Below are 22,361 nucleotides of genomic sequence, written 5' to 3'. Positions count from 1 at the left end.
AGTTTCTTTCTTTTGCATGGTGTCCAGTTTTCCCAACAGCGTTTGCTGAAGAGGATCTTTTTTCCTTTGGAGATTCTTACATGCTTTGTTGAAGATTAGTTGACCATATAGTGGTGGGTTCATTTCTGGATCTTCTATTCTGTTCCATCGATCTGTGTGTTTGTTTTTATGCCAGTACCATACTGTCTTATCACCATAGCTTGGGGATTTAACTCGAAGCCTGGAATTGTGATGCTTCTAGCTTTTTCTTTTCCACGATTGCTCTGGCTATTTGGGGTTTTTTGTGGTTCCATACAACTTTTAGGATTGTTTGTTCTAACTCTGTGAAAAATGATGGTGTTATTTTGATAGGGATTGCATTAAATGTGTAAATTGCTTTGGTTAGTACAGACATTTTAATAATATTTGTTCTTCTAGTCCATGAGCCTAGAATGAATTTTCCATTTTTGTGTCTTCTTCAATTTCATTCATCAGCTTCTTATATTTTTTAGTTGAAAGGTCTTTCACCTCTTTGGTTAAATTTATTCCAAGGCATTTTATTCTTTTGACTGCAATTGTAAAGGGGATTTTTTATTTATTTCTTTTTCTGGTAATTTAATATTAGTGTATAGAAATTTAAGAGATTTTTGCATAATAATTTCATATCCTGAAACTTTACTGAATTACTTTATTCTAATAATTTTTTGGTGCAGTATTAGGTTTCTATATAGAGTATGTCATTTGCAAATAGTGGTAGTTCTGCTTCTTCCTTTTTAATTTGGGTAACTTTTATTTCTTTTCTTACCTAATTGCTGTGGCTAAGGCTTTTAATACTATTTTGAATAAAACTAGTGAGTGTTGACATCTTGTCTTATTCTTGATCTTAGATTAAAAAAAAAAAAAAACAACTTTGAACTTGGGTACCAGGGTGGCTCAGTCTTTAAAAGCATCTGCCTTCAGCTCAGGTCGTGATCCCAGGGTCCAGGGATCAATGCTTACATCGGGCTCCCTGCTCGGTGGGAAGCCTGCTTCTCCCTCTCCCACTCCCCCTGCTATTGCTCCCTGCCCCCCCACTTCTCTCTGTGTCTTTCTGTCAAATAAATAAATAAATAATCTTAGGGGGGGGAGGTTTGAGCTTTTCACTGTTGAGTATGATATTTGCTATGGGTGTGACTTATATGCCCTTTATTATGTTGAGATACATTCCCTCTATATCCACTTTCTGAGGGCTTTTATTATAAGTGGAGGTTACATTTTGTCAGGTGCTTTTTGTGCATCTACTGAGATGATTATGTGATTTTTTTTCTTTCATTTTGTTAATGGGTGTAATGTTGATTAATTTGTGAATGTGGAACCATTCTTGTATCCCTGGAATATATCTCCACTTTGATCATGGTGTATGATATTTTTAATGTATTCCTGTTCAGTTTGCTAATATTTTGGTCAAGATTTTTCTGTCTCTATCAAGAACAGTGGATTATAATTTTTATTTTTTGCAGTGTCCTTACCTGGTTTTGATGTCAGGGTAATGCTGGTCTTGTAAAATGAGTTTGAAAGCACTTCTTCCTATTCAACTTTTTGAAGAAGTTTAAGAAGGAGAGGCATTAAATCATTTTTGAATGTTTGATAGAATTTACCAGTGAAGACATGGGATCTTGACTTTTACTTTGGGGATTTTTTGATTACTGATTAAATCTCTTTACTTGTGATCACTTTATTTATGTAATCTACTTCTTCCTGATTCACTCCTGTAAGTTAGTATATATCTAGGAATGTATCATTTTTTTTCTAGGTTGTCCAATTTGTTGGTATGTGATTGTTCATAGTAATCTCTTACGATCCTCTGTAGTTCTGTGGTATAAGTTGTAACTTCTCCTCTTCATTTCTGGTTTATTTGAGCCCATTCTCTTTTCCTGGGAGTATTGAGCTAAATTTTTGTCAGGGTTTTTTGTTTTTTTTTCCCCCAAAAAACCAACTCTTAGTTTCATTGATCTTTCCTTTTGTCTTTTTAGTCTTTATTTCATTTATCTCATTCTGTTAGTTATTATATCCTTCCTTATACTACTCTTGGGCTTGATTTATTCTTCTTTTTCTGGTTCCTTTATGTGTAAATTTAGATTGAGATTTTTCTTGTTTCCTCAGGTAGGTTTGTTTTGCTATGAATGTCTTACTTAGAACTGCTTTTGCTGCATGCAGTAGATTTTGGTATTTCCTTTTTTTGTTTTCATTTTTCTTGAGGTTAGTTTTTTTGTTGTTACTGTTTCTCTTGTTTTAGTTTCTTTGATGACCCAGTGGTTGTTCAGTAATACGTTGTTTAATCTCCATGTTTTTGTAATTTTTTCCAGTTTCCGTCTTAAAATTGATTTCTAGTTCACATCATTGTGGTAAGAAAAGATACTTTATATGATTTCAGTCCTTTTGAATTTCTTGAGACTTGTCTTATGGCCTAAACATGTGGAGTGTCCTGGAGAATGTTCTTGAGAAGAATGTGTTACTTGCTGCTTTTGGATAGAGAGTTCTATACATAAATATTAAGTCCATCTGATCTAATGTGTTGTTCAAGGCTGATGCTCCCTTATGATTTTCTGTCTGGATAATTTATCTTTTGATGTAAGTAGGGTGTTAAAAGTCCCCTCTTATTATTATATGCTGTCAATTTCACCCTTTAGGTCTGCTAATAATAGCTGTACTATTTTAGTGCTCCTATGTTGGGTACTTATATATTTATAAATGTTATATCTTCCTACTGTTTTATCATTATGTAATGCCTTTCTTTGTCTTTTATTACAGTATTTGTTTTAAAATCTGTTTTGTCTGATATGAGTATAGCTATACTATTTGCGTTGGGATGAATATCTTTTTATATCCCTTCATATTCAGTCAGTATATGTCCTAACTTCCAAAGTGAGTCTCTTGTAGAAAGTATGTAGATGAATCTTGTTTTGTTTTGTTTTCTTTCAGTCACATTGCATCTTTTGATTGGAGCATTTAGTCCATTTACATTTAAAGTAATTATTGATTGGTGTATACTTACTGCCATTTTGTTCATTGTTTTCTGCCTGTTTTTGTAGTTCTCTGTTTCTTGTCTCTTGCGGTATGTTGTCTTTCTCTAGTTTTTTTTTTTTTTAGATTATTTTATATTATCTTTTGTATATTTACTATAAGTTTTTGCTTTGTGGTTACCGTGAGGTTCACATTTAACATTCTAAGTATAGAATTATATTCAGTATATTTAGGTTGATAGCAACTTAAATTTGAACACATTCCAAAACTATATTTTTACAACTTCTCCTGAAGTTTTATATTTTTATTTTTTTTTACTTATTTTTAAGATTTTTTTTTTTTTAATTTGACAGAGATAGAGAGCCAGACAGCACCAGCCAGGGGAATGGCAGAGGGAGAGGGAGAAGCAGGCTTCCAGCTGAGTAGGGAGCCAGATGTGGGCCTTGATTCCAGGCCCCTGGGGTCATGACCTGAACTGAAGGCAGATGCTTAACCAACTAAACCATCCAGGTGCCCGAAGTTTAATGTTTTTAAAGACACATTTGACCTATTTTTACCTCTTTTTATTGTATGTGTGCCTTAACTCTTTTAGTTTAATTATGTTACTTTTCTTTTTACCCTTTAGAGTAGATTCATAAGTGATTTCTACTATCTTTATATATAGGTATCTTTCCTGGTGAGATTTTTACTTTCATATATTTTCTTACTATTATTTAGTGCCGTTTCTTTGCTATTTAAAAAATTCCCTTAAACCTTTCTTATAAGGCCAGTTTATTGGTGATGAACACCTTAAGCTTTTGCTTCTCTGAAGAATTCTTATCTCTCCTTCAATTCTGAATGATAATCTTGTCAGGTAGGGATTTCTTAGTTTGAATTTCTCCTTTTAGGATTTCAAATTATGTCACCTCACTTTCTTCTGACCTCAAAGTTTTGCCTGAGAAATCTGCTGATAGCTTTATTAGGTTTCCCTTGTATTTAACAAGTTGCTTTTCTCTTGCCGCCTTTGAGATTCTCTCTTTATCTTTTAACTTTTATATTTTAATTAGAATATGTCTTGGTGTGGATCTCTTTGGGTCCTTTTTTTTTTTTTTTTTTGTAAATTCTCTTTGCTTCCTGGACATAAATGTCTATTTCCTTCCCCATGTTAGAGAAGTTACAGCAACTATTTCTTTTCTATTTCTTTTCTGTCCCTTTCTCTCTCTCTCTCTCTTCTTCACAAATGTTATTCCACTTAATGTTGTTCTATCAGTCTCTTAAGTTATCTTCGTTTTATAAAAGTCCTTTTTCTATTTGCTGCCATGTCTGGGTGTTAATGCTTTGTTTTACAGCTCACTGATCCATTCTTCATTTCAGCAGTTAACTGTTGAACTCCTGTAGTGTATTTTTCAATTCAGTTACTATATTTTTTTAGTTCTGTGTCTTCTGACACTTTCTTATATTTTCTGCATCTTTGTTAAAGTTTTCACTCTGTCCTTCTATTCTTTTCCTGAGAGTTTAGTGAGTACCTTTATGACCATTATTTTGATTTCTTTATCAGATAATTTATCTCTGTAACATTATGGCCTTCTTTGAGTTTTATCTTGTTTTCACAATTGGAAGATATTTTCCTTTTTCTTTATTTTGCTTAACTCTGTTTGATTCTATGTATTAGGCAAAATAGCTACCTCCTCTCAGTCTTGAAGGCGTTGTCTTATGTACATGGTGATGAACCTTTTCATTCTCCCTTGCACTTGTTCTTGGTTATCTCTTGAACCTTTGTGATTGTCTAAATATGCTGATTTATTTTTGATATGTCCTTGTTTATAAGGATCTTTCAAGATCTCTCAGTGTTCCAAGAGGAAGAATCTCATTTATCAACTACTTTTAGGCTGGGTAGAAGCAAGACCCTTGAGTAGCAACTTTTTGGTCCAGTGTATTGTCTATTTTGGTAATTTTATATTTGCACTTGAAAAAGTCTATACCTTCTGCAGTTTGGATTTAGTGTTGTATATAAATAACTATGAGAGAGATTTGTCTGTTTCTCCTTTTAATTCTGTCAAATTCTTCCTTATATTTTTTGTAGCTATGTTATTGTTTGTTTATAAATATTTTTATATCTGCTTATTGAATTGAATCTTTTATCAATGCAATATATTCTTCATCTAATATTTCTTGCCTTATAGTCTACTTGGCTTGATATAATATTGCTACAACTATTTTACTTTGGTTGATGTTTGAACATTTCTTTTTCTGTCATATACTTTTGTCTTTTCTTATTATTATATTTAAAATATAAATGTCTCTTATAAGCATCTTTGTACTTTCTCCCTGAACACTTGTTTTTCACTTACAGCATGTAGGCCATTACATTTATTATAATTATTAATATAGTTCTTACTGTTTATTTCCTATTTGGCTCATTAGTTTGTATTCCCTCTCCTTTTTTAATCTTCCTTTTGATTGATATGATAGCTTTTATTATTTAGCTTTTACTTTTATTAATTTGTTAGTTATATATAGTTTGAGTGGGTTCACTGTGGGGGTTTTGGGGGGATTTTTTGCTGGGATTGTGTGTCTCTGTGTGTGTGTGTGTGTGTGTGTGTGTGTGTGTATGATTGATTTATCCCAGGGTGCATTACAACGTGTAACTGTTACCTTTTTAAATACTATTCATTACTTTTGCCATTTCTCATAATAACTTAGGGAGATTTTTAAACATTGCTTTTGATTATTGCTTCTTCCCATTTTGTCTTCTCTTTCTGGGGTTGAATTATACAGATATTAGACCTTTTGAAAGTATGTCTCACACATACTTTTTTTTTTCTTCATTCTTTCTACTTTCTCTACATTTGTCTTTAATATTCTTGCATTCTACAGCATTTTTCCTTTTGACCTATGTTTACATTCTTTAATCCTGATAAACTTACCCATTTAGATCCGAGTTCCAGGGTATTGTAATTTTATGTGCTAATGCATCCATTTAATTTTTTTCTAGATTCTAATTTTCTGTTGAAATTTTCCATCATTTCATCTATTTTTTTTAAAGAAACATATTCTATTTTCTTGAATATATTAATTATGGTTTACTTTAAAGTTCCTGTCTGCAAACTCCGCATGCATCTGTTGTGGGGTTTTTTTAATCTCTTTTTTTCATCTTAATATTGGGTTCTATTTTCTTGCATGCCAAATAATTTTTATAAATTTATTATATATGTTAAGGAACCATATTGTTTGTAGATAATTTATCACTCATCATAGAATGTCTCCCTTTTCTCCCCTTCTACTGATAGGCAGAAAGTATGAGAAACTGATCACACCAGTGCAGTCAGGAACTGATCTGGGTTAGAGCTCGGTTGAGAATAGTGTGTTTATATCCCTTTATTCCTGAATGACACTAGGAGATTTAGCTCTGATAGTCATAGGGTCAAGCCTAGCTCACTTGCCTGCAGCCTAACCAATTTAAGCCTCAAAAACTGGCAAGTATCTTGAAGGGAATACTAGCATTGTTCTATGGTCAGGCTTAACTTTCCTAGCAGGTCTTTGTTTTTTTTAAGTGCTATGAGCAATGCAAAAATTTTACACTGTCTTGTCTCATTTTAAGCCTTATGTATAGCACCAAAGTCTAGTTGTTCTAAGGAGAAAAACATCCATGTGTTCAAGTGTATTCACATTTCTAATTCCTACATGCCTAAAAGCTTTCTGGTTTATCTTCCTGCCAGTAGAGACTCTTCTCATAGAAAAGCTGATGGTCAGCCCTTTGACCCAAATCATCAAAAAACCTCAGTAAGGATGGGTTGGTGGGTAGATGTGAAAAACTAGACAGTGTTAGTTTAACTCAGAAATGTTTTCCCATTTCTGGAATTTTACTTTGTCTAATTTATTGCTTCTGTAGTTCTCTTATGTCTTTAGAAGTAAGATTTTTGTAATTATCTGATTTTGGTTACTTGTTACTATATGGGTGTTGACCGGCTGTGACCTACTGTATTCTGCCCCAAAGCAGAGCTCCTTTTTTATATTTTTTAAATTAATTATTACCAGAATATAGACAAACTGTTTGTTTTGTGTATAAATCCTTTATTTATGAGACACTTTTATCACATCTAGTAGCATATTTGTTGAATAAGCTTTTAGTAAAATGAAATTATAAAGTAAAATCCTTTTGCCAGAATGATGGTTTGCTTAATGTTTCATTGTCAAGCACTGTTGTAAGTGCTGTAGAAAGGCTAACGTGTTTTAATTTTTATTAAAAAATGAGGTAGGTATTATTTTTGTCCCTGTTCATAATTGAGAAAAATGAAGCAGTTTAAGAGGTATGTAAAATATCACACAGCAACTAGTGGTGGAACCAGATTCATTCTCAGAATCTAGATTCTTTTATGATCTTAAGAGTTGTGGTAGCATACATATAAGATATTATTCACCTAGTGTTTCTACATGAATACTGCAATCCCACTTACTAGCATATACTTCAATATCTTACTTTCTGATAACCCCCCGTCTTTATTTCCCCCAAGTTTTTAAATTCTAGTTGGTTAACATACAGTGTAATATTAATTTTTTTAAGATTTTATTTATTTATTTGACAGAGAGATATATCACAAGTAGGCAGAGAGGCAGGTAGAAGGGCGGAGGAAGCAGGCTCCCTGCTGAGCAGCGAGCCCAATGCCATACTGGGCTTGATCCCAGGACCCTGATATCATGACCTGAGCCAAAGGCCGAGCTTTAACCCACTGAGCCACCCAGACACCCCTGTGATATTCATTTTAAGTATAGAATTCAGTGATTCAGTACTTAGCTACAGGACCTGGATATGGTGTTCATCACAAATGCCCTCCTTAATTGCCATCACCTATTTAACCAATCCCCACTGACATCCCCTCTGATAACCATTAGTTTGTTCTCTATAGTTAAGATCTGTTTCTTGGTTTTCCTCTTTTTCCCCACACGTATGCACATATACATAGATATATATATATATATATATATATATGGGTGTGTGTATACACACACACGCTCTACATCTTCCTTATCCAGTCATCAGTCAATGGGCATTGGGTCTCTTTCCATAATTTGGCTATTGTTAATGCTGCTATAAACATCAGGTGCATGTATCCCTTCAAATTAATTTTTTTTTAAAAGATTTTATTTATTTGACAGAGAGAGATCACAAGTAGGCAGAGAGGCAGGCAGAGAGAGAGGAGGAAGCAGGCTCCCTGCTGAGCAGAGAGCCCGATGCGGGGCTCGATCCCAGGACCCTGAGATCATGACCCGAGATGAAGGCAGCGGCTTAACCCACTGAGCCACCCAGGCGCCCCTCAAATTAATATTTTTGTATCCTTTGGGTAACTACCTAGGAGAGCAATTTCTGGATCATAGGGTAGTTCCATTTTTAACTTTTTGAGGAATATCCATACTATTTTCCAGAGTGGCTGCACCAGTTTCCATTCCCAACAGTATAAGAGGTCTCCCTTTTCTCCACATTCTCACCAATACCTATTATTTCCTCTGTTAATTTAACCATTCTGACAGGTGTGAGGTAATATCCCAGTGTAGTTTTGATTTGTATTTCCATGATGAGTGATATTGAACATCTTTTCAGTGTCTGTTGGCAATCTGTGATATTCCCTTCTCTTAATCTGGAATGCTGTTCCTAAATTTCCTTAAATCTCTCTTTCACCCATTTATTTATTCAATAATAATAATGTATTTAACATTTGTTCTTTTTGTATATTTAAGATTTTTGTTATGTCACCCAGTTTCATAGCTTTCATTTGTGTTCTATTTCATAAATTAAACTTTTTATTGAAGTATAATATTCTATATGAGTTGTAAATTAAAATTAGATTAAGGGTATGAATTTTGATTATCACAAAGTGTAGTTATTGTTTTGTTAAAATACATTTGGTTTGTTCCCATTTTGGAGCTATTATGAATAATGCCATAAGATATGATCTTGAACATGTCTTTTGATGCAAACAGGTATGCATAGACATTAGATACACATTTAGCAGACTAGATATTACCCAGAAATACTAGTTCATAGAGTATGGAAATAAATAATTTTATTAGATTCGGCAGGTAGATGTATATATTTACAGTCTCATCATCATTTTTTGAGAACTCCAATTTGCTTCATAGTCTCACTAATATTTAGTACTGTCAGTCTTTTTTTATTTCTGTTTTCCCAATGACCAATGATATTGTTATATATTGCCATTTGGATATCCTCTTTTGTGAAGTGACTGTACCTGTCTTTCACTTTTAAAAGTTTATTAATAAGTGTTCTCTAAATGTTCTAGATATGCATCCTTTGTTTGATATATGTATTGTACATTTATTGTCCCACTCTGTTTCTTCCCTTTTTACTTTCTTAAAGGTGTCTTTGATGAATAGAAATAATTTAATTTTAAAATAGGTCATTTTGTCAATTTTCAATATAGTTGTTAAGTAAATATTTGTTGATTAAATGAATGAACCTGAAAATGTTCATTGTCTAATAGAAGAGACAGTTTTATTTTATTATAAAATGTGATTTTTAGGGGCACCTGGGTGGCTCAGTGGGTTAAAGCCTCTGCTTTCGGCTTGGGTTGTCGTCCCGGGGTCCTGGGATCGAGCCCTGCATCGGGCTCTCTGCTCAGCAGGGAGCCTGCTTCCTCTTCTCTCTCTGCCTGCCTCTCTGCCTACTTGTGATGTCTGTCAAATAAATAAATAATTTTTTTTTAAATGTGATTTTTAAATTAAATATATGTATAAAATTTTTTCAGATACAGAGGAGATAGTGACTAACTCTGGCTAGGGGGTCAAGGAATTCTTCATGGAGAATATGATGGAAAAGACTCCAAAAAAAAGTAAAAAATGACACTAAACATTAATAAACAATTCTTTGAGGAGTATAAGTCCAAGCACTATTAATAATTGCAGAGCATGAGGCTGGAAAGTTGTGTAAATGATTTGAATTGCCCAGTGAGGGTATTAAGGATGGCACATATTGTATGGAGCACTGGGTGTTACATGTAAACAATGAATCTTGGAACACTGCATGAAAAACTAGTGACGTACTGTATGATTACCAACATAACATAATAAAAATAATAATTTTTAAAATGATATGAATGTCTTAGGGAGGGAAGCTTCTAAAAATTTTGAAGGAAAGACATTTCCAGATTTATTTCAGAGGATTTCTTTTCCTTATCAAAATGAATTTGAAGGAGGTATAGAAGTATTGGCTAAATTTTTATACAGAAGTATTGGCTAACATTATACCACAATAGTATACTTTCTCTAACCTTACTAAAATCAATTTCCTCTGCTATTTTCACTAATAGACATTTAGATTATATTGTAACATCTTAAAGAGTCTTTTCATTGCTCCTATTGTAATGGAAAACAAAACCACAGTAACAGTTATTACTGTAAGAGTTACTATAAATCAGACCTGTTATATTCTACATAGTGTGAAATATCAATGAATAAAACTGTTCCAGATAATTTTTGTTAAGATTTTTAACTAGAATTAAAGTAATTATGTAATATATGTTATCCATGCCTAATTTTTTGTCTAGCTATACTCAGCCAGGAATAAAATGTTCAAAGGAAAATCCACATCATATACAAAACTTTGTCAAAGATATATCACTGACGTTTGAGAGAAGGTGATATAATTGTGACAGGAATTCTTCTATTTTCTGCCTGTTATATAATTTCAATATGAAGATGTATTGTCACATCACATTCTCACATTGGTATATACAGAAGCTTGTAATAAGTAATGTGGTTTGACAAAGTATCCTTGCTTCCTTAAGAAGTTTCATAATGTGTGGGGATGCGCACATGTGCATACAAACAGGGATCTATTTTTTAAGTTTTTATTCTGTATCCGGAATTACAGTAGATACTTTTCATGTTCACATTTACTTTATACTTTTTTTTATTTTTAATTTTTTAATTTATTAGCGTATAATGTGTTATTTGCTTCAGGGGTACAGGTCTGTGATTCATCATTCTTACCCAATTCACAGCACTCACCATAGCACATACCCTCCCCAATGTCAAAAACCCAGCCACCCTAGACCTCCCCTTCCCTCCCCCCCAGCAACTCTCAGTTTGTTTCCTGAGATTAAGAATCTCTTATGGTTTGTCTCCTCCCTGGTCCCATCTTGTTTCATTTCTTTCCCCTCCCTTCCTCCCTCCACCCCCCATCCTGCCTCTCAAATTCCTCCTGTCAGAGAGATCATATGATAATTGTCTTTCTCAGATTGACTTATTTCACTTAGCATAATACCCTCTAGTTCCATCATGTCATTATAATGACAAGATTTAGGGGTTATTTTTATGGCTGCATAGTATTCCATTGTATATATATACACACCACTTCTTTATCCACTCACTCATCTGTTGATGGACATCTAGATTCTTTCCATACTTTGGCTATTGTGAACATTACTGCTATAAACATTTGTGTGCATGTGCCCCTTCGGATCACTGCATTTGTATCTTTAGGGTAAATACCCAGCAGTGCAATTGCTGGGTTGTAGGGTAGCTCTAATTTCAACTTTTTGAGGAACCTCCTTACTGTTTTCCATAGTGGCTGCACCAGCTTGCATTCCCACCAGCAGTGTAAGAAGGTTCCTCTTTCTCCACATCCTCACCAACATATCTCATTTCCTGACTTGGTCATTTTAGCTATTCTGACTGGTGTGAGGTGGTATCTCACTGTGGTCTTGATTTGTATTTCCCTGATGTTGAACACTTTTTCATATGTCTGTTGGCCATTTGGTTGTCCTCTTTGCAGAAATGTCTGTTCATGTCTTATGCCCATTTCTTGATTGGATTAGTTGTTCTATGGGTGTTGAGTTTGAGATGTTCTTTATAGATTTTAAGTACTAGCCCTTTTTCTGATATGTCATTTGCATATATCTTCTCCCATTCTGTCAGTTGTCTTTTGATTATGTTGCCTGTTTCATTTGCTGTGCAAAAACTTTTGATTGTGATGAAGTCCCAATAGTTCATTTTTGCCCCTGCTTCCCTTGCCTTCAGTGATGTTTCTAGGAAGAAGTTGCTGCAGCTGAGGTCGAAGAGGTTGATGCCTGTGTTCTTCTCAAGGATTTTGATGGATTCCTGTCTCACATTGAGGTCTTTCATCCATCTGGAGTCTATTTTTGTGTGTGGTGTAAGGAAGTGGTTCAGTTTCATTCTTTTCCATGTGGCTGTACAGTTTTCCCAACACAATTTGTTGAAGAGACTGTCTTTTTTCCATTGGACATTCTTTCCTGCTTTGTCGAAGATTAGTTGACCATAGAGTTGAGGGTCTATTTCTGGGCTCTCTATTCTGTTACTTTGATCTATGGGTCTGTTTTTGTGCTGGTACCATACTGTGTTGATGGTTACAGCTTTGTGATAGAGCTTGAAGTCTGGAATTGTGATGCTGCCAGCTTTGATTTTCTTTTTCAACATTCCTCTGCGTATTTGGGGTCTTTTCTGATCCCATATAAATTTTACGGTTATTTATTCCATTTCTTTGAAAAACAATTGATTTTTTTAAATTTAGTTTAATTTAATTTTTTTTCAGTGTTCCAAAATTCATTGTTTATGCACGATACCCAATGCTCCATGCAATACGCCCTCCATAATACCCACCACCAGGCTCACACCACCCACCCCAAACCCATCAGTTTGTTTCACAGAATCCACAGTCTCTCATGGTTTGTCTCCCCCTCCGATTTCCCCCAACTCACTTCTCCTCTCCATCTCCCAATGTCTTCTGTCTTATTCCTTAGGCTCCACAAGTAAGTGAAACCATATGATAATTAACTCTCTGTGCTTAACTTCTTTCAACCAGCATAATCTCTTCCAGTCCCATCCATGTTCATACAAAAGTTGGGTATTCGTCCTTTCTGATGGAGGCATAATACTCCATTGTATATATGGACCATATCTTCTTTACCTATTATCCAGTTGAAGGGCATCTTGGTTCTTTCCACACTTTGGCGACTATGGCCATTGCTGTTATGAACACTGGAATACAGATGGCTCTTCTTTTCACTACATCTTTACCTTTTGGGTAAATACCCAATAGTGCAATTGCAGGGTCATATGGTAGCTCTATTTTTAATTTCTTAAGGAATCGCCACACTGTTTTCCAAAGTTGCTGCTTCCATCCCCACCAACTTTCATTCCCACCAACAGTATAAGAGGGTTCCCCTTTCTCCACATCCTCTCCAACACTTGTCGTGTCCTGTCTTATTAATTTAGGCCATTCTAACTGGTGTAAGTTGGTATCTCAGTGTGGTTTTGATTTGAATCTCCCTGTTGGCTAATGATGATGAATATTTTTTCATGTGTCTGGTAGACATTTGTATATCTTCTTTGGAGAAGAAGAATGGTCATGTCTTCTGACCATTTTTTGATGTGATTATCTATTTTATGTATGTTGAGTTTGAGGAGTTCTTTATAGATTTTGGATATCAGCCCTTCGTCTGTAGGGTCATTTGCAAACATCTTCTCCTATTCCATGGGTTGCCTCTTTGTTTTGCTGACTGTTTCCTTTGCTATGCAGAAGATTTTGATCTTGGTTAAGTCCCAAAAGTTTATTTTCACTTTTGTTTCCTTTGCCTTTGGAGACTTGTCTTGAAAGAAGTTTCTGTAGTTGATGTTGAAGAGGTTACTGCCTATGTTCTCCTCTAGGTTTTGATAGATTCCTGCCTCACATTGAGGTCTTTTATCCATTTCAAGTTTATTTTTGTGTATGGTGTAAGAGAATGGTGAAGTTTCATTCTTCTATACATAGCTGTCCAGTTTTCCCAGCACCATTTATTGAAGAGACTGTCTTTTTTCCGCTGGATATTTTTTCCTGCTTTGTCGAAGATTATTTATGACCATCGAGTTGTGGGTCCATATCTGGGCTCTCTACTCTGTTCCACTGGTCTATGTGTCTGTTTTTGTGTCAATGCCATGCTGTCTTGGTGATCATAGCTTTGTACTAAAGCTTGAAATCAGGCAACATGATGCTTCCAGTTTTGTTTTTCTTTTTCAACATCTCCTTAGCAATTCGGGGTCTCTTCTGGTTCCATATACATTTTAGGATGGTCTATTCTAGCACTTTGAAAAATGCCAGTGGAATTTTGCTCAGGATGGCATTGAAAGTATAGATGGCTCTGGGCAGTATAGACATTTTAACAATGTTTATTCTTCTGATCCGTGAGCATGGAATGCTTTTCCATCTTTTTGTGTCTTCTTCAGTTTCTTTTGTGAGTGTTATGTAGTTCCTCGAGTATAGATTCCTTACCTCTTTGGTTAGGTTTATTCCCAGGTTTCTTTTGGTTTTTGGTGCTATAAATGGAATCAATTCTCTAATTTCCTTTTCTATTTTTTCATTTTTAATGTATAAGAAAGCAACTGATTTCTGTACATTGATTTTGTATCCTGCCATATTACTGAATTGCTGTATGAGTTCTAGTAGTTTGGGGGTGGAGTCCTTTGGGTTTTCCATATAAAGTATCAAGTCATCTGCGAAGAGAGGGAGTTTGACTTCTTCTTTGCCAGTTTGAATACCTTTTATTTTTGTTTTCTGATTGCTGTTGCTAGGACTTCTTGCACTATGTTGAACAATGTTGGGGAGAGTGGGCATCCTTGTCGTGTTCCTGATCTCAAAGGGAAGGCTGTCAGCTTTTCCCCATTGAGAATGATATTTGCTGTGGGTTTTTCATAGATAGAAATCTATCAATTTCATAGATAGAGTTTTTGAAGTTGAGGAATGTTCCCTCTATCCCTATACTTTGAAGAGTTTTGAACAGGAATGGATGCTGTATGTTGTCAAATGCCTTTTCTGCATCAATTGAGAGGACTTTGTGGTTCTTCTCTCTTCCCTAATTGATTTGTTCTATCACATTGATTGATTGGCAAATGCTGAACCACCTTGCATCCCATAGATTAATCCCATAATCTTTTTAATGTGGTGTTGGACTCTATTAGCTAGGATCTTGTTGAGTGTTTGCATTTGTTTTTTGAAGGACTTGGTGTAAGCTTCAACTACATTTACAAATATTTAGGAAATGTGTTGGTGTTTTTTCCAGTGGAGAAAAGTCAGTTTTGGGGGGAAGGTTTTAAAGAAATATATTTTTAGAATTCTAATTTTAAAGTGATCTGGAGTAGATTCTCAGAGCCAAAAAGGACAAGAGAGGAAGATTTCTAGCTCAGATAATATGAATAGAGAAGAGAAAATGGACAAGGAATGGACAAATCTGCCTAAAAAATAAATGAGAAGTTAATTCAGTAGATAGCTTTGGGGGAAAAGACATGAAAGAAGATCTTGGGAAAATTTCCATAAAATATAAAATCATGCTTACGTTAAGATACTTAGATACTTAAAATTGCTTATACTATGCTATTTTGTTAGTGGAAATTGTTTGTGTCATTTATAAAAACTAATAACTGCACACTTAAATAACTAAGAAACAAAGATCCTTATCCATTTGAAAATGTTCCTTTTGAAGAGTTTTAGTTGATTTTGAATACATTTGTTAAAAATATTTTTACAGTAAGGTCTTCCTATTATTTTATGTTTTTTCATTAAAGTATAATTGACACCCAATGTTACATTAGTTTCAGCTGTACAACATAGTGATTCAACAAGTCTGTACCTTCTGCTGTGCTTACATGTGTAGCCATCATCTGTCAGCATACAATGCCTTTATACCATTGACAATATTTCCTATGCTGTACCTTTTATCCCTATGACTTGTTCATTTCATAACTAAATTCTATATTTCCTACTCCCCTTCACCCATTTTGCCCATCTTCTCACCCCACCCCCAATTATTTTATAAGAACAACTAATTAATATCATGAAAAGTAGAAGTTTACTAACCCCATTTCAAAACATCATTTGTATATTTGGTAGATGAGATTGAAAAATGAATGCTGTGTAAGTGGTTTTGTAAGTATAGCTAATCTATTTCTTTCATTTCAGTGTATTTATTTATTTATTTATTTATTTTAAAGATTTTATTTATTTGACAGACAGAGATTACAAGTAGGCAGAGAGGCAGTCAGAGAGAGGAGGAAGCAGGCTCCCTGCTAAGCAGAGAGCCAGATGTGGGGCCCAGTCCCAGGACCCTGGGATCATGACCTGAGCCAAAGGCAGGGGCTTTAACCCACTGAGCCACCCAGGTGCCCCACAGTGTATTTATTTTTTATTTTACTTTTCAATTACTGTATCAGAAAATGTCAAACCAAGATTTTCTAAAATAATGCATATTCAATCATATTATGTGCATTGATTATTGGTGAGGAAAATATTTTTGCACAATTACTAAAATCAAAGCTATTTTAAGTATTACATTATCTTTTTCTCATCTTTTAAAATTTCTTGTGTGACATGATAAATGTGTTTTAGCATAATATTCAGAATTTGCTTTACTGATAGAAATGTCTGATAACATTCAGAAATTGCTTTACTAATACAGATGTACAATCAGAATTTTGGAGATTACTCTTACAGAGATAGAGACATGTAAACAAGAAAAGTTTGGTAAAATATGAAAAGTGCTATCCCAAAGGAATGACTGCTATTACACACAGGGAACAAATCGCCTGGAGGAGTCAGAGGAGACTTTAATAAATAAAGTGTCCTAATGCTGTATCTCATTAAGTATTGATAGGAATTTCTTAGGTGGTTACATCAGACTCTCTCTCTCTCCCCTTCTCTCTCTCTCTCTTTTTTTCTTTTTGACAGAGAGAGAGATCACAAGTAGGCAGAAAGGCAGGCAGAGAAAGAGGGGGAAGCAGGCTCCCGCTGAGCAGAGAGCCTGATGCGGGGCTCGATATCAGACTCTTTAAAAAAACAAAGAAAAATGTGACATTTCTCAAGTGATTTTATATTGCTGAGGTCTGCTTAATTCAGTGATTCATGTTTCCATCAATAAATGTAAAGGAAGGGAAAAAAATCGATTGCAATAGATGAGTATGAGACTCTAAGTAGATATATAGAACATTGGTTTGTCTAAATTTACTTCCTCTTAGCTCTGTTACTGTACCATTTTTATCTTTTTGGGTTCTATAGTCTTCTGCAAGAGAAAAAATATTGCTAAAGATCTCTGCAGTGACGGTTTTCATTCTGGTCAATGTAAGAAAAATGTTAAATATTCATAAAGACATATGATATATGCAAAACAATTTTCTTAAGATGGTCACACTTCTTTCATAGCACTTCCATAGCACTAACCATGATATACTGAGGAACCAAATTAATTTATTCATACTTCTGAGCTCATTGACATAAAGCATATTTGTCATTGCATTTTTTTTCATTCCCACATTTCCTGGCACATACTAGTCATTGGTATGGTTGTTTTGTTTTTTTAAAAAATTTAAATTCACTTACCTAACGTATAGTGTATTAGTTTAAGAGGTAGAGGTTAGTGATTAATCAGTTTTATATAATACCCAGTGCTCATTATATCACATGCCTTCCGTAATATCCAACACCCAGTTACCCCACACCCCCTCCATCAACCCTTAGTTTGTTTCCTATGATTGAGAGTCTCTTATGGTTTGTCTCCCTCTCTGATTTTGTCTTGTTTTATTTTTCCCTCCCTTCCCCTATAATCCTCTGTTTTGTTTCTTAAATTCCACATATGAATGAGACCATATAATTGTCTTCCTGATTTGACTTATTTCACATAGCATAACACCCTCTAGTTCCATCCATGTCGTCGCAAATGACAAGATTTCATTTTTTTATGCCCGAGTAGTATTCCATTGTATATATATCCCACATCTTCTTTATTCCTCTGTCAATGGACATCTAGGCTCTTTGCATAGTTTAGCTGTTGTGGACATTGCTGCTATAAACATTGGGGTTCAGGTACCTCTTCGGATCACTATATTTGTATCTTTGGGGTTAATACTCAATAGTGCAATTGCTGGGTCATAGGATAGCTCTATTTTCAACTTTTTGAGGAACCTCCATACTGTTTTAGGCATTGGTATGTTTCTTAAACTGAAAGATTAAAATCAAGACTTCATGGTAATTTATTTAAATCTAATTCACATTAAGTTTACTTTCAAAACTATTTTGAAGATTTTTGTGAAGGATATGTAGACTTACATCTAATAAAATACAATAAAATATAAATTGAAAATAGCCTGAAAAAGAAGACGATGCAAAGATACTAACTAGGAAAGTAATTGTATTTGTACTGTATCATTTCATTAAAACCACCTTAAGACTTAGTGACAGCAACGATTTATTTTTTCTCACAAATCTTTGGGTTTGCTGGGCTTACCTAGGTGTATTTTCTTCTGGTTTTACTTGGTGTCATTAATTTGGCTGAAATAATTTGCAACTAAGGCTGGAAAATCCAAGATAGCATCATACAGATGTCTGGGGCCTTGATGCTATCTGTTTCACTGAGCTTTCTCTCTACATGTTCTCTTCATTCCGTTATTTAGACTGGATTTCCTTTCATGATAATAGAAGTTTACCAAGAGAGTGATAGAAGAAAATGTGAGACCTTTTGAGAACGTGGCTTTAGAACTTATACACCATGATTTTTGCCCTCATCAGAGTTACAATTCTGTCCCAGATATGGAATTGATGAAAATAGACTCCACCTTTTGACAGGAGGATTTATAAAGAATATGTGGCTGTATTTAACCTACTACAGTAGAATATACTTAGTTGTTGAATATAAAATTTGTTTCTGAGCTGCCTGAAAATGAGGGGGAAATAAGACACTAATGTTATCAAAATAAAGAACAAATACCAGAAAATTTGATTTGTAAAATCCCTTTATTTTTTCAATAATACTTGCAATTTTTAAAGAATTTGAAAAATGTGAAAGGAATTAAAATGTACTACAAATCTAATTATCCAGAAATAACCATTATAAGTTATAAAACGTGTCATCTTTCTATTCTTTATGTTACAGATAGAAGAATGTATGAATGCTTAACTAAGTGAAAGAAATAGCTATACAAAACTGAAATAATACTCTCAAGCTAATGCAGAAGCATTTTATTTCATTTAAATAGAAAAAAAAGAAAGTGGGGGCACCTGGGTGGCTCAGTGGGTTAAGCCTTTGCCTTCGGCTCAGGTCATGATCTTGGGGTCCTGGGATCGAGCGGTCTCCCTGCTCTGTAGGGAGACTGCTTCCCCCCTCTCTCTCTCTGCCTGTCTCTCTGCTTACTTGGGATCTCTGTCTGTCAAATAAATAAATAAAAATCTTAAAAAAAAAAAAAGAAAGCTAATGTGAGATCATATTATAAGATATGTGCTAAACAGGTCTCTCTCAAGTTTAAAAATAAGGAAAATTATTAATACGTTAGTCATTTTTTAAAATGATTTTATTTATTTATTTGACAGAGAGAGACACAGCAAGAGAGGGAACATAAGAAGGGGGGGTGGGAGAGGGAGAAGCAGGCTCCTCGCTGAGCAAGGAGCCCGATGTAGGACTCAATCCCAGGACCCCAGGATCATGACCTGAGTAGATGGCAGACGCTTAATGACTGAGGCACCCAGGCACCCCGTTAGTCATATTTTTTACTATCTTTTTGAACTTTGGAGTTGGTCAAACTTCTGCTATGAAAGTTAACAATATTAGCACTACTGTATAACCTATCCTCTTTATACCATCAAATGTCTGGTTATTATATAATTTAAAAAAAAAAACTTTAATTGAACCATATCTAGTCTTCAGACTATTTCTGAATAGTAGTCTTCAGACTACTTCTGAACTTATTTCAGAAACCACTGCAGAGATGTAGAAAGAGAAGTAAAGTAAGCCCAGACTGTATCAGGTCTAGATGGACTTGAATAGAGAAAAATGGAGAAATAAAAAAAATAAAGACAATTTATAATCTTTGTTGGAATGCCCTGCTTTTCCCTCTTAGATTTTATTAAATATCCAATATTGGACTTTTTTATAAGCTCTTAATTTATAGTACTTCCTGTATTTCATTTATTTTTAAGAATTTGATGCTTTCTTCCTCATTTTTTATACTGCATAAATACCCCAAACTGCAGTGTGTTTCAATCAATAACAAATCTGGTCCATGAATTGAGCTTCAAAATTTTCTTCTTGATTGCTGAAATGAATCTGCATTTCCTCACTATATATGAGGTATTTGGTATGTGGATGTCTTAAGTGGGCTAATAAGTTCTTCTGCCTGTGACAGTGTTACCATTTTGTTTCAGGAGACCCTGATAGATTGGTGTGATGAAAAGGAACTTAACTTGATATTAACAACTGGAGGAACAGGGTTTGCACCACGAGATGTCACTCCAGAGGTGAGATAGTATGTGCTTTTCTCATATTCAAGAAGTAGGCTATTCATATTATCATTCATCTTTTTCACTGTTTTATATTATTTTTAATTTTGCAAGGTAGAACAAGAGGCTTGTGGTTCTAAGAATGTAAAAACTTTGCTGTGGAAGAATTGTTATATAAAAAATGTTTCTTGACATTTTTTCTTTGGATTTATACAAACATGATATAAAATGAGGAAGATTGAACTAGTCCAGAAGATAACTTTGCTTTTGTTTAGTGGTCTGTGATAGAAGTTGAACTTCAGGTGTATTGTTAAAGGAGGTGATAGCAGAACTTTAACTCTTAGCTTTGCTTCTGGTCTGATGTACTTTGTTAATGTAATTCAAAATTATCTGATTTCTCTGTTCTTGAGATACCCTTGTCATTGGTCTTAAAGCACAGGAAATTACAATAGAATATATATACCATATTTATAGTACTTTTGAAGAGAATGGATTCCATAGTTTGTAATTCTAATGTGAATTTAAATGCAAAATTTAATAAGCCAAAAAGCAGAATTAATATGTAGGCTTTATGCCACAAGAATCTTACCTTAAACCTTTGCATGAGGAGAAAAGTTAGGGAGAGAATGAAGAGTAGGCAGTGATCAGTGATACAGGGAAAAGAGTCTTTTTTTTTTTGAAGGAAGCCATAAACCTCAGAATCATATGCAGACTTATCTTACCACTTGTAATATTGTTTCCTTTACCTCCCAAAAAAGTGTTTGCTGGCTGAATTTCAACTTAATGTTAAAATGTCCTTCTATTTTCAAACCAATACATGATTTTATCTACTGTTTGATTAATACAAGACATTTCTGCTCTGCATCTATTAAGTATTTACTCTCCATCTTACGCTATCATAGTAGTTTTGAAACTTTGGCCTGCACCACAATCAAACTAAGGGCTTGTTAAAACAGATCATTGGGCATACCCACAGAGTTTCTGATTCAGTAAATCTGCAGTGGGTCCTGAGCATTTGTATTTCAAACAAGGCCCCAGGTGATGCAGATGTTTTTGGCCCATCGACCATACTTTCAAACTTTAAAAACCACAGATCTAGTATATGAAATGGAAATTTTTTTCACAAATTGTAAAATACTTTCTGTTCTTCTATGTAAAAATTGTGACAGAATATTTTGGGATATTTTTATGATTAGATTTATAACGTGGTTTGATTTTAAAGCAATCAGAATAGAGTTGTAGTGTTTTCATGACTAAAAAAGAAGTCATTCTTACATAATAAGCTTCTGGGTGTTAAGGGGAAATGGTCCTTTGGCCAATTTTTACATTTCTTTTAGACTTTGAGACTAACTTAAAAAGTACAATTGGAAGGAAGCCATCTCATGTAGAGGTGTGTTTGTGTTTTGTTTGTAAGAAAATTGCTTACATATGTGAAGAATTTTTGGAGTCTGGTCGTTCTGCTAAGTATTTGAAGTAAATGACCTTGACTTTATATTCCCTATTTCTTCTGTGATGATTTAATAATATTGGATCATTTCTTTTTATATCAGAAAGTAAGTTGCTATGGAATTTATTTATAACCAGATAACATTATTTTAATTAGGGGAGAATAATTCCCACACAGAGTTAAGTATTTTATATTCTGTGGTGTGTCAAGTTATTATCAAAATGATAGACTGAAAATATAAACCTTTGAATTTTGGTTCTGCTACTTATTAACAGGGTGACCATAGACTGACTATTGAACTCCTGTGTGCCTCAGTTTCCTATGAAATGAGGCAAACAAAAGCGCCTATGTACAAGGGTAGCTGTGGGATTCAATGAGAACTATTTCTGGCATGTTAGTAAATGCTATATGCAAGGGTTAACTTAGTAAGGGTTAATTTTTTTTATTAGTTGCTACATAAATACTAAGTGAACAATTTGGTTAGTTGGGTTTTGTTTTTGTTTGTTTGTTTGTTTTTTGGTTTTTTTTTTTGATACGTAACTACCAAATAGAGAAAAACAGTCTTATCATAGATTTAAAGTATATCCATGAAATCTTTATGATCTTGTTATTTTTAAATTTTGATGTAGTAAGTTTCATATTTTATCTTTTTTCATCTTATTGTAAATCAGAGGTCTTAAATTT

General features: G+C 34.1%; 1 protein-coding gene across 16 annotated transcripts in view; it reads left to right on the top strand.

The window, feature by feature from the left end:
* Positions 1-22,361, top strand: part of GPHN (gephyrin) — a 643,001-nt gene that overhangs the window by 288,801 nt on the left and 331,839 nt on the right. For all 16 annotated transcript variants that reach the window (XM_082734092.1, XM_082734090.1, XM_082734087.1 and 13 more), the window contains exon 4: positions 20,156-20,248. In XM_082734092.1, coding sequence (XP_082590218.1) covers positions 20,156-20,248 — 93 coding nt within the window. The remainder of the gene's footprint in view (positions 1-20,155; positions 20,249-22,361) is intronic.

The sequence above is a fragment of the Mustela nivalis genome, assembly GCF_964662115.1.
Source record: "Mustela nivalis genome assembly, chromosome: 6".
NCBI classification, from domain to species: Eukaryota; Metazoa; Chordata; class Mammalia; order Carnivora; family Mustelidae; genus Mustela; species Mustela nivalis.
The sequence above is the reverse complement of the archived record's forward strand: the minus strand, read 5'-3'. Positions and strand labels throughout refer to the sequence as shown.